Below are 13,713 nucleotides of genomic sequence, written 5' to 3'. Positions count from 1 at the left end.
TAGACCACATATAACCTGGACCAGTACTGGTAGGAGAATGTTTTCAACTTTTCAGGCCTGTCCTTGAATGGAAGACTCAAAGAAAAATCTCAGCTTAATTTAAAAGACAGCAAAAGAATATAAATCACTATTGCATCCAAGGCAATTCTGTTTTGCTTCTTTCAAGATACTGCACACATACTTTGTACCATTTTAGGCTACTGCTGTATTGCTCAGGAATACTGCTGCATCTGGGAATATGAATTCCTCCACTGAAAAACAATGGTAGTTTGTATGGTGGGGTTTCAAGAGTGGAAAAACTGAAACCTTCAACGTCAAGGTCTCTGCTTGGCAGAAGTGAAACTCAGCTCCATAGATGCATTTTATTTATTCACTGACTGTAGAAGGAAACGTGCCCTCATTAGTTAGTTATGCATTTCTTGAACCAGCTAGGCCCACAGTTTTTGGCTGGTAGTTTCACTAGCAGCACAGATCACCTTGGTGCCTCCTACAGCTACAGGGGAACAAGAATACTTAGTAATTATTACCTATTGTTCACATTGCAACATCAATTCCCTCTACTGCCTAGAAAAAAAGTAACTTTTTTTCCTTCTTATAAATAAACACTGAATTTATGTTTCACACAGTTCTACTCCTCCTTTTCTCCATCTGGGAACTAGGAAAAGATTTTCAATTCAAGATGTCCTTTAGCTAGAGAGGGATGGCATGATTCTGTCCCGGACTGAAGGCTGACAGCAAAACTAGATCTTCATCTTCTACACAAAAAAAAAAAAAAAAAAAGGCATTGCTTCCTTTTTAATACTGATGAGAATGATCTTTACATGCAATGCTGATACAAAGGTTCCTCACTGTATCTGCCAGTTTTCCAGCATTCTGTGGTATCCACCTCTTTCCTTATATTACACAAGTAAAATACAGACCCTAGTAACTCCTCTGTCACATGCAAACAATTAAACAGAAAATGTTCCTTAAAAATCAGTAATTTTATCCTTCAACTCTCCCGTCTTCTCCTCTTACAATAAGTAATTTTATCTTGTGTCAATTTAGAATATAAAAATTGTGCTAACCACCTCAGCAGCAGCATAGTCCAACAAATTATTCCATTTCAGGCAACATGTGGTTACTCAAGACACACAAAAAGGCCTTGTATCTTTTATTTTCCACTAGAAGTTTCTTATAGTCATTCATGTATTTTTATATGCAGCCAAAATCTACTAAACTAAATCTAAAACTACTGCCCCACCCTGATACAAACTTGGGTTTAGAAAACAAGGTAAGTTTTATTTGAAGTGAAAAGCACACAAATACCACAGCACAGTGTGTAAAAACAGAGTCATTCTCAGTGATCTGGAAAGGGAAAATGTAATTACTGGGTTGTTGCAAAATTCTTTGGAATATATAATAATAGTTATAAATTTAAATAATTCTAGAACATTTCCACATTTCCCAACAATAATCCAAAATATGTCAGATGTCTTAAGGTGAATGTTTGTTATTTACCCCACACCCAAAGCAAATACATGGGAATACATTAAATGTTATTTCTAAAGCATCTTCAACTTATAAATACACAAGTGTCTGTGCTTTGGCAATCCTCCAGAGAAGGATTTTTCAATTGACTCTGAAGAAAGGAATTTAAAAGGGCATCAAAATGTTAGACTTCTCATGAAATATAAATATAACCCCATTTAATTAGGGGAACAGTTTAAGATATGTGCCTTGGAAGCAGAGAAGCACAGAGTTTTTTAAATGCTATGAAAAGAAAGAGCAACATTACAAAACATTTAACTCAAAATCAGAATGGTTCTTTAATAACTGCAAATGCAATTTTTACAATATCAGTTTTCTAACTTTGTGGGCACACTTCCTGGTAAACACTTGAGTATCCTCTGTGAGTTACAAAGAGTAAGTTTCCTGTGTTGTACAGCTAAAAAAACCTGGACATTCATAACAACTTGGCATCACATCATCTTTTAAAAAAGAGATCACACAATAATTTAGACAGCATTTATAGCATTATAAAATCAGACTCCCCCTCTTTAATCACTCACAAGAGCAGTCATTACGAATACAACAGCTTTAGGAATACAAATAATGAGGATGTAAAACTATCTGTGCAAAACTGCATTGTTTTTACTGTCTAAAATTTCAGGGAAGTAACACCGCCAAAAGCAGAGAGAGGATAACAAAGACAAACAGTCATAAAAGCAATGTTACCTTAGATTTTCAAACAGGAATTACATTATGAAGTAAATATTAGGTAATGAAAAAAGAAATCTGATGGCACCTTGAACAACAATGACAAGTGTCCTGGTAATTGCAGCTCAACAGGAATTGATACAGGTTCATGTTAAAGAGTCTCTTTCAGGAGTAGCAATTGATCTGGGGGTATCAACTCTAGCATTTCTTCCCATGCAAAAAATCTATCTTTCCAACATCTTTGCTTTGCGGGCTACTAATGCATTTAAGAATGAGCAGTCTTTTGAGGAGTGTGCTTTCTTCCATGCATCTGAAATCTTTAAAACAGCTGGATCATTGATTCCCTGGATTTCCCTACTCCAATCCATTTAACTGCAGGAGAGAAAAGCAAACTTCTATTGTAAGCAATACAAAGCAAGAGTGCATTGTATCTTAAGATAAGATACAAACTCATATTTTTAAGCACCATATTTTGAAGAAAAACACAGCATATACTATTCACACATTAAGAAATGTTAACTTTATCTATTGTTCTCAAAGAATACACTATTAACTTCAAAAAACAGGTACTCTTGAAACTGCCATAATAAATTAATCGCTTTTATGGATTGTAAGATAAAAGATAGAAACTATCAGAAAAGTAAAAATTTGCATCATCTCCTAACTCCCATCTTTGGATAGAACCACAGGATCACCTTTATTAGGGAGCACAGAGAAAGGTATCTGTTCAGGATCTCTTATTCTCATAAATAATTCATCATACTAATTAGCAACCCATAAGCCCGGTGAGTTTATGACAGTAGCAAAACTAAACGTTGATTATAACCAGTTTAAATGACACTCAAGCAAGTAATGAAAGAAGAATCTTAACTGAACAAGAACTATAGTAAAAGCCAAAGAAGGAATGTATATTAAAACTTCTGAAAATTTTGAGTTCAACAACTAAAAAATAAGTTGTTTTTATGTTTGATACCATAATCACCAGTGGCAGCAGGTACATCACAATAAGCACAGTTAGAAACTAGTTTTCAGTATTTTGCAAGTTCATTAATACAAAATATCAAGTAGGTTTCACAGAGCTGGAACAAGCCAGACAACAAGAAGAAAATCTGTTCTACTTACCAGGAACACCCAACTCCATTTCTATAAAACGAACGTAATTTTGTGCATTTACAGGCAGCTCATCAAACGTCCTGGCATTTGATATGTCCGTAACCCATCCTGGGAGTGTCTCATACTGAACCTCTACTTTGTTTAAGACTTCGTGGTTAGCTGAGAAGCAAAGGAACAAAAATTTTATGTCCATGGATGCTGTGTATTCTTTACTATGAAACACTAATGGTAAAGCTTTTATTCTTTCCTCACACAAAGAAGTTTGCCCATAAGATAATCCAAACACTACAGCCGCTAAAGCGTCAGGGTTTTTGTTAATATAAGCATGGGGGGGGAAAAATCCAGTAATTATCAGGACTTTGACTCCAGGAATTCCAGTGTTCAGTCACATGCATGTATTTGGTGAAACCACAATCTTTTCAGCTCAGAAAACAACCTTTTCAGGGAAATAATTGCCCAAAATGTTATTTTTAGTTTTTTTCTGAACAAATACTGAGAACCAGATCCCTCTTCATGAGGGAATTGTGAAAGCAAATTTAAGTACCAGTTTGTAAATGTCAAGCAGCTAAAACATTTTAAAATGGCATAGGAGTGTACCTTTTACTAGACACAGTCGGAAGATGCAGTTAAGACAACAGATTTCTGATGCCCACAGACCCTTTGTCAGAAAACTCTTCATTGAATTTATCAACCAGTGTGGAGTCCCAAAGGATGTAAGAACAGTAACTGTTCCCACATCTTCTCAGAACAGAAGCAATATTTTGTCCTTCATTAAGAAACTTGCTACAATGTTGTCCTTTAACTACGAATCCTGTGATGATTTCTAGTACTGAAAAGCATGCTAGGCATTCTGTTCTGGAACTGTATCACTCCAGTAATTATCTGAACATTTAGTCTTGGAATGACAAAGGGCAGCAAAACAAAGGGCTTAAGTCTGCAAATTATCAAAATATATTGATAAAAAAATGGGAAGAGTCAGGTATTCCTTCTTGCCTTCATGAAGAAGGTGGCACGGTAATTAATGTAATGTAGTAATTAATGTTGTGTGTCTCAGTTCAAGTTACTCCTGCCAGGACAGCTAGTCAGCCTGGGAAAGGGTTTGAGGTGCAAGATCCACTGGAGAGGTGCAAATACAAAACCACATGCTGATCAATCCCCTTCAGCATTTGTGTAGCCAACAAACTCAAGCTCAGCACATTGAACAATTCGTCCTGATGCAGGCAACAGTTCAACAGCAGCAGTGCTGTAAGGACAGCCTTAGTGGACCAGGTATTTTGAGAAAGGCTGAAAGAAGACTGCTCTGCTGTCTTCAAAGTCCATAACAGCAAAGAAACGTGCCAAGTTTTGGACAAAGGTGCTCCCAGGTTAAGGGAATCCTGTACCAATACTTGTGGCAACGAGAGCAGACAGGCACATTAAGGATGCTTGGTTGTAGAAACCAAGGATAAGCACTTTATTGTCAGCAGCAACAACTGAGGTGTTGTCTGCTGTCCAGGTGATCCGTACAACAGAACAGACACACTCAAAGTGCAAAACCACAAACTGATCTCTCAGCAGTGCAGATGGCTGCTAGCCTCCCTCTTTCTGAAGAGGGAAAGTGAATGAACACCTCATCTTGGACATCCACAGGCCTTTTTTCTTTGAAGAAATGATGAGGTTAGAGGGAGACAGCTGAAAGCATTTGGTATTGAACAGTCTACTATTGACTACAATTTTCCATTAGCCTGTATTAGTTCAATTCCTTACTTCGCCTTAAGAGATAAGAAAAAGAAGGGATGCATTGCTTGATGTTTCAAATGATTCTTTAATTTTATTCCAACAGGCGTGATATAAGATAATGTGTGGTAAAGACAAGCCACAAACTGAGCTCAGTGCAGCATCACATCTAGTTGCTATCTAGATTTCTCTCAGCTTTTCACTGAGTGGATTTATCTTTTAGGGTTTCTACAATATTTCTTGACAGCTTAACTATATAACAGAGCAAGTATAATATCATAATTTGAAGAGTGATGTGATGCTACTCCCAACTCAGAAAAGATATCTCAGATTTGGGACCTTGGAACCTTTGTAAGAGAAAGATCCTCCAACAATTTCCAGAAACTGAACATGAAAATAGTCATGTAGGTCAGAGCAAAGGTACATCCAGAGTAGTGTGCCAGCTCTTTAATCTACAGCAAATGCCCAGGGGAAAAGTGCAGGGAAAAAACCCAAACCAACCACGAAAGTAAAGCTTGTCCAAAGTACACTCCCAATATCCTAAACCATCTGTGTTTTCAAAGTCTCTTGAGCTAGAGATTATGTCTTTCTGTGCTGAAATCAACTGATGTCTGAACACCGACAGGAGGCATTAGAGAACTAGACCATAGCTTTCACATTCTTCTTTAACTGACTGGCTCAAAGCTATCAGGAAATTCTGTCTTTCATAAACTCCTGTCATTGGCCAGCAAAAGACTACAGCCTCAGTAACACCAACTGAAGCCAGCTGTAAACTTACAAGACATTTTAGGTTCTCGCTTAAGAGGCAGTTGTGAAATACACACACAAAGCTAAGCTAAAAAAGCTCTAAGTGAGACTTGCATGATTCTCTGATCCAGGTGGAAAAAGGAACAATATATTAAACATGGCATGCTTTTCCTGAGGTGGTGGGCACTGTGTGTGCTTCTAATTTAGAGCCAGTCATTTCACAAGAAGGGTAAATCATGAACATCTCCAAGAGAGTGGGAGGGTAGGAAGGGGAGAGAGAAAGAAAAAGTCTGCCAGGGAGAGCTTCCTAGACTAGTTTTCTTCTGAATTAAATTCAAATGTCAGTGGCACATTGGGAAAAAAAAATATACAAGCACACAGCATGCAGAAATGTAGACATCAGAAACAGTCTAATGGTCTGCAAAACACGAAGTGAGAATAAAATTACCTTTTGTTTTTTATGCCAGCGGCAAGGGTAACCTGCAGCATGTGTGCTGAAAATGCTGCCAAATGTTGAGAGTATAGCAAAAAGAGGTGTGGAACACAGAGGCACTGTGAGAGACAGCATCTTGCAGCTTACCAGAAGTTCAGCTCAAACTCCTTCCTGATACTTTAAGGAAGACAGCATGTCAACAGCTTCTACTGAAGTTCCACCAGAATTCTTAATTGTTCATACAGTAAAGAAAAATACAGGCAGGCGAGCCACACTGTGCTGCTATGACCAGAGATCAGATGTTACCTAGGGGTATACAGGGAACAAAGTCTGCTCCTTCAAGAGCTGTATCTAACAAGATTCTGGCCCTGAGACATATACTGAATGGAAAAAAAAAAAAAAAAACCACAAAAAAACTCCCACAAATTATTGACATCCTAGTATTGTACAACACGGCCACTTGCTTATGTCATCTTTAAGGATGGACTGACAGAAGGGGTTTTCCTGGCTTGAGCACAAGGTCATACAACTGGCTACAGGAAAAGCATTTACTGAGTAGCTCTCAATTCAAATGCATAATTACGTTCAATGGCCATATCAAGTAAACACAAATGTCCTTAATGTTCTGATATGAATATCAATCAGGTAATAACTGAGTGGAAAAGCATTCCCTGGTTTGGTGCAAGACAAAGACTGAATTTCCTGTATCAGTCATTCAGCATGCATTCACACTGGAACTGGCTCTTGTGTTTGAAGATCCTGGACAGCAAATCAGAGAACTCCCACAAGCACATGGAGAAACACAAGATTTTTTTTTAAAATCCCTTATGAATTACTCTTAACAAATACGTGCTATTTTCAAGGACTAGTGGCAGAACATCACTTACTCCTTTATCCATAATTACATCTTTGTACTACATAAATCCTGCTGCCAGTCGTATCCAAGTATTACAGTTCATCTCCTTACCCACAAAGAAGGGCTCTGATGATGATACCGCATGAAAAACTGTAACCTGTGACCAGCCTCTAACCCTCAGGTACCAATACAGAATGAAAATGAGCATCTATATGCACATTATGAAAATCAAAAAGCCCAATCATTAGTACTACTTTATGTCCCTCCTTTTTTTCTGGAGTATATCCAACTATCGCAAACTGAACAAGATGCATTATCTATAAATACATTGGCTTGTGATATTTAAATATTTTAACATGCAGGTAAAACTCTTCAAGTAAAAATGACCACTGTCCTCCTCAACAACTACAGTTTCTATCATGCTAAGCTGATGTGCATTGGTCACACATTAGAAAATAGTCTTGCTTTCACCTAAACTACCTATGGGCCCACCCCTGGTTCCTCTTTTACACTGTGTAGCTTTTGTAGGTTTTTGGCTGCTCTGTGAATCATTAAAGGGAAGTGGACTGTTAGAAAAGTAACAGAGGGAAAGAAAAACTTGACATTTCAACAGGATCAGTTCTCTTATGGGGTTCACTGTATGCTTAAATGAAGACATGGCCTGCTAAAAATGGGCATCAATACAGAAGTGGGAACAAGATCATAAGAGTTTAGAGTATGAAACAAGCTTCCAATTTAGCTTGAAGATGATGCAGTCTGTACAAGTACAAAAGTACAAGTAGTGGCAACACTTATGTTTTACAGGCTTTATACAGCTCTTCAAGTCTTTCTAGTAGACAAAACCCAGTATTTGGTACAGTTATCTTTAGGGTGCAGGTACTGCTATGGTAAAAGATACATCTGGTGCATCCGCAAGACATTAATGGCTTGATGCTGAAGTAAAATATTGCTCTAGTAAGTTCTACAAGTAGAAGTCAAACACATTCACAGAAGTACATCACATTTCACCAAAACCTAAATTGTTTTAAATAAGCAGTCTTACCAGGAAAATGAGGTATGATTTCACCATCTAGTTTGTATGCAACACCAATTTTGATTTCTGGAAATACATCCAAGATATCCAATTTGGTAAGTGCCAACCTATGAAGAAACATTACTCTGGTTAAACAAGTCCAATGACTCTTGAATCTTACCACATTGTGTAAAAAAAAAGCCAACAACAAAGAATCCAACAAAATTTATTCCTGCACTTATTTTTATTTCTTTAGAAAAATAAAAGATAACTCATATGGCACTCACCTGTTATCTGGTCTGACTTAAAAAACACCCCAAACCAAAAAAACAAACAACCACTGAAAAAATGATGACATCAACAAAAAAGGATTAAACACAGTTTTTTTTGCATCCTTCCATCTAATACTACATGAAAATGTCCACAAAAAAAATAAAAACAGGTATTCTACAATGGAATAACTTGTCTATGGCTTTAAGTGTTATAATTTTAGCTGGTGAGGGTGCTGCCAAGATACCTAACCATTTAAGGTATAGCCATTTAAAATGACCATTTCATTGCATGATTCCTGTTGGTGTCTGTTCTTGTCCTCTGCCAAATGTTCCTGTCCAACAGCAAAGGCAGAAAAATAATCAAACACTGGCTCTACAAATACCTGGCTGCATCTTAATTAAAACAAAACCCACAAGGAACAAGAAAAACGGAAGTATTTAAATAAAATATGTATTTACACTATTTGAGCTGCTAGAAATTTTATACCAGTTTGTTTCAGGCATCTATCTTTCATTCTGATTAACATCCCAAAGACATATCCATATTTTTAATATTTACACATACTATTGGAGATACTGATGGGTTCCCATCTATCTTATTTTGAAGACAAACTAAGAAAAGAAGTCTCCATAAAGGAAGGAGAGAAAAATCTACATGAAGAAAAATCTACATGAAAATGTCAAATGTAAAAATATTTAATGACAGGGAAAATGAGGAACATCTAATTTATCAAAATATCAAAATGATTAATCAACAGATCAATATTAACAGTGCAAATGTTACTAATGAGTATGTGTGCAATTTACAGTAATCTACAGCATTTCATGATTTTCTGTCAAGTTGCCAGCAAAGCTCAGCAAACAACTCACGCAGTAAATCCATTAATCATATAGACATATCGGAGTGAGACAAGGTCCAGCCAGCCACATCTTCTCTTCCTACCAGTGGTAACACCAAACTCTTTGCCTCTCTGTTGCAGCAATTCTCCAATTTCCTAACAAAGAGTAAGACACATGAGTGTGTGGGCTTCTTCTGATTTGCAATACATAATGCAGGTGTTTACTTAACATTTTACAATGTATTGTAAATTACCTTAAAAGTCCTTCCTCCAGTTTTTCACAAGGCTGTCCATTTGGATGAAGACAGCAATACAAAATGTTTTTCTACTTCAAGAGAACAATTTTTCGGCAAACTTCTCAAAATCTGTTCCTGCTCTAACCTTCTACTCCACAGAAATGTCTAAGAAAATTGCACTCACGTTTGGCAGTCCTGTAAGCTCACTCTAGAATCAGATTGAGACACCCAAACACATTGTCACCTATGTACTTGCACTTAACCATTGTTAACACTGACTTAATAAAAGACAGACAAGACACACCAAGTTATTTCACCCAGCAGGTTACCCCTGAGGCTGTAACACTCACATTATCCTGCTCTGTAGGAAAGGCACCAATTCCAACTCTGGTAGTGTAGGCTTTCACAACCCCGTACACTTCCCCGATGTTCTGTGGTGGCATGCCCAGACCTGTGCACACACCTCCAACTGTGCAGTTTGATGAAGTCACAAAAGGGTATGTGCCTATAAAAAACCAAAACACTTGGTTTAGAAAGTTTTTAAAACACTGGGTTTGAACTGGTTTTTTTGTTTGTTTGTTTTTTTTTTTCCCCCCAAGAAATTCTGACCTGGTGAAAAATAGTACTTGCACTGCACTTACCTAGATTTTACAACATTCAAAACCAAAACACACAATAAATGTATTTTACAGTCAAGAAAATATTCCATGAGCTCTTAGTTTTGTACGTACATTGTCTGATCCACCTTCACTGGAAAAGGCAGAAATCCTACTACTTACTTCCACTGGTAAAAATGGAATTCTGAATGATCATACAGGTGAAAAATTGGAGTAAGACACCAGAAAAACATGCCTTGCTTTCTTATATTAAATATACTCACTAGTTGAACAACAAAAATTTGAAGGGAGACTCTTAGGAAAACAGTATTAAAAGGTCAGAGAATAGAGGTTTACTAATTTCAATTTTTGGAGGAAAAATAAAATACGAACTCTATAAACTGATCAGCACATTTTAAGGAAAAGAAACTGCAATGAAATGCAAAATTCTGGAAAGAACAACTTGTTTACATAATCAAATGAAAAAAGATCATTAAAAAAAGAAGACTCCTGAATATAATCTATTGGTAGAAATTTGTCTCAGCTTAGCTAAATATTCAGCTGTCATTTAAAATGCAGGCTGGACTGCAAAGAAAAGAGTTAAACATCTCAAAATCCTTAGGCTTATACCTTTTTTTAATTAAGTAGTGGGAAATGAAACTGAGCATACCAGTCCTCAGCTGAATTGTGAACAAATACTTCAGCCTCACTGTAACTGCAAGTAGTGTCAGACTTTTTTGTATGTCATTTGATATGAATCAGAGATAGGTAAGAGAGGAACAACCAAGATGAAAGAAATTAAAAGCAATACAGTTCTTTCAGCAATATAGACAGCTTTACAAAGTCAAAAATCCTTCAGAGATTGATCAGTAAGCTTTCACACATCAGCTTCAGGTATATCAAATCACTCCAGAGAAACACCCAGGCTTACAGGTGATACCTAACAGCAGTTTACAAGCATTAATTAGTTTTTAATAATAGAACGCAGCAGCAAAGCTTTTCTTAGTAGTGACAGCTGAGTATAGCTAGTGGATATCAAAAACAAAGTCAATGAACAGCTCTTATTCACTTTCACCTTCTGGCTTGATATATTTGCATTGCTTTATCATTACTCTGTGTTTAAGAACACAGAAGACCACACATGCCCACACCTGCCCCCCATTCCCAGACAAATGCACATCTGAGCTTCATTACAGGATCCAGGAAAGTGAGATGGACTGCAAGCCTGGGGATTTACTATCCTCACAGCCAACAGAGACACATTCACAAAACTCGGTTCAATATTAAGACTTCTATTGCAACAAAGCACAGACAACAGATTCATTCAGAACAATTAATAATCAAATTTGCAACGCTAAACCTTTTGACTAGGGCTTGTCTGTTGTTAGCATGAGTGTCCAATCCACTGAGGGTATCTACCTATGGAGAGCAGATTTTCTCATGTGTTTGTGTCTCACAGCAGAAGCAGGAAAAAAATCTAACTAAACTGTATGTATTACAGACATACCTGATGTGTTTCAGACTGCCTGCACCTTCTATTTACATGAAATCCAAAATATAATAAATTTACAAGAAAACAACCCCCCTAGGTAGACATTTTTGCAAATACCTGCTTTGCATCAAAGATTCCCCTGTGACAAGCGTATCTGAATTCAGACTTCTTGCCTCTTCCTATTTCTGTCATGTTAAAAAAGGATGTGTCTTCTAATATTCAGATTATCATGAGAAAGTTTATATATATATAAACTTATACTTACAGTGACTAATCTATCACATATCTTACTCTTACAAGAGGCATTCAAACTGAGTATGTTTGAAAATACCCAATACCAGAATTCATACTGGTTGAAAGCTGAGTGCATGCCAGTTTCAAAACTGTTTGACAGCAGGCTCCAATTTCAGGGGTTAACATCTCCCGAACAATAAAAAATTATGTCATTACAAGGTGAGACTGAAGAAAAATGTGACAAAAGGAAGAAGCCATTCACACAGGTTGCTTATGCTTACACAGAGATCACAGATTACCTTGTCCTTACAACATAATAATCAAACATAATAATCTCATAAAACATCTCTAACACCTAGAATCTTCTAATTTATTAGAAAACTTACAGGGTTTTTTTAAGAAAAACTGAGTTACTTTGAATATCAAATAGACTGGGATAATCTTTTCAGTCGTGCCTCGTTAGCAATCCAGATTACCAACACCTTTCCCAACAATGTGAAACAGTGGAAAAGTGTTATATAAAGACTTTTTAAAAAAATGTAAGCTGATTTTTCAAAAGTCAAGAAGTATTTTGCATATATGCTTTGCTTCTCAAAGCTCTCCATTTTTATTCTCAAGTGATTTCCACAGATGTAAAAGCTTGTGAGTTGTTTCACTGAAAATTGAGAGATGCTGAAGTAATAGCTACACTCTCAGAGCAGCCACTTGATCTTTACTGTCATTCAAATTACTGCTCTTGGGAGAGTCTGCAGCTTTTTGAAATTAATTAACACACCCACTCACCCACCCCTGTATATTTCCTAGTCATAGAGAGTGCTGTCCTTCCAAAACAGAAAACACTTCTGCTGTGACGACAGCTTATCACAGCAGAGTTTATATTTAATGTTCCTTTTTCACAACACAAGTGTATATCAACGTGTCTCAAAAAGACCATACCTACCAAAATCTATGTCCAGCAGTGCTGCATTTGCACCTTCAACTAAGATCTTCTTTGGTGGTCCATGTAAAGCCTCATACATGAAATAAACACCATCCCTTACCATTGGTTTTACTTTTTCCATGTAGCCCTGAATAACACAAAAGACTATTGTATAGTATAATTTCATTATGATAAAGGCAGCCAGAGTAGAATTGCTATTGTTCCCTCATAACAATGCTCATATTCCTTTCAAAGAGGAAAAGCACACAAAGAAATATTAAATATGCCATAATGTGAACAAAGAGAGGAAGAATATGAAATTCAGATTTATACAAAAGATATGTACACTCTTCCTATGAGAAAAGAGAAAAGGGGGCAAAGATGAGGAGGAAAGAAAAATCCTAAGTTCTGGAATGCTTTAGAAATAGTCAAGCATGAGTATTATCACTGTACTGTATTTGGTATTTCATTTCCAAGTGTTTAAAATCTCCCCAAAATCAGCACAGCACACAGGGAGTTCCATTTCTGGGCATCTGAACCAAACAAATGCACACAACTCTGAGCTCTAATTTTTAAGTAAAACTGAAGTTATTTATTGGAATTAAGCATCAAATGCCTGAATGCCATTGAGTAGCTGGATGCAAGAAGCCAATAATGTTCAGATTATCACTTGTTTCACAGCCTTCCTCCTCCATGAGAACACATGGAAATTTGCATTTTAACAATTTACTCAATGTGAAAAGTGTCTGTCAGAATGGAATTAAGTGCATTACCATAAGACGCGTAATTTTCCTCAAGCTACAAATACATGTTGTGTTTCCACCTTAACAAGGAGTTTCAGATAGTCTGTAATCCTGAATTGCATTAAGTAAACTATAAAGTATTATGAAGCAATCAACTATAACTGGTTTCTAGACTTACATATTGGTAAAAATATTGCAACTCAACATGTGCAACAGGCCTTATTAAAATAAAACAAACAGAAGTGCTAAGAACTCCCATATATTTTATTCTAGAGCTCTAAAAATTGAAGGTAGAGGAAGGATGAT

General features: G+C 36.6%; 1 protein-coding gene across 2 annotated transcripts in view; it reads right to left on the bottom strand.

Annotated features, from left to right (window-relative positions):
- Positions 1-385: 385 nt before the first annotated feature.
- Positions 386-13,713, bottom strand: part of ADSS2 (adenylosuccinate synthase 2) — a 37,418-nt gene continuing 24,090 nt past the window's right edge. For both annotated transcript variants that reach the window (XM_062490297.1, XM_062490298.1), the window contains exons 8-13: positions 12,686-12,812; positions 9,774-9,928; positions 9,219-9,343; positions 8,107-8,204; positions 3,322-3,471; positions 386-2,571 (exon numbers count right to left, since the gene is read on the bottom strand). In XM_062490297.1, coding sequence (XP_062346281.1) covers positions 2,519-2,571; positions 3,322-3,471; positions 8,107-8,204; positions 9,219-9,343; positions 9,774-9,928; positions 12,686-12,812 — 708 coding nt within the window. In that variant the 3' untranslated portion in view covers positions 386-2,518. The remainder of the gene's footprint in view (positions 2,572-3,321; positions 3,472-8,106; positions 8,205-9,218; positions 9,344-9,773; positions 9,929-12,685; positions 12,813-13,713) is intronic.

The sequence above is a fragment of the Cinclus cinclus genome, chromosome 3 (assembly GCF_963662255.1).
Source record: "Cinclus cinclus chromosome 3, bCinCin1.1, whole genome shotgun sequence".
NCBI classification, from domain to species: domain Eukaryota; kingdom Metazoa; phylum Chordata; class Aves; order Passeriformes; family Cinclidae; genus Cinclus; species Cinclus cinclus.
Note: the sequence above shows the minus strand (reverse complement) of the source record. Positions and strands in the feature narration are given on the sequence as shown.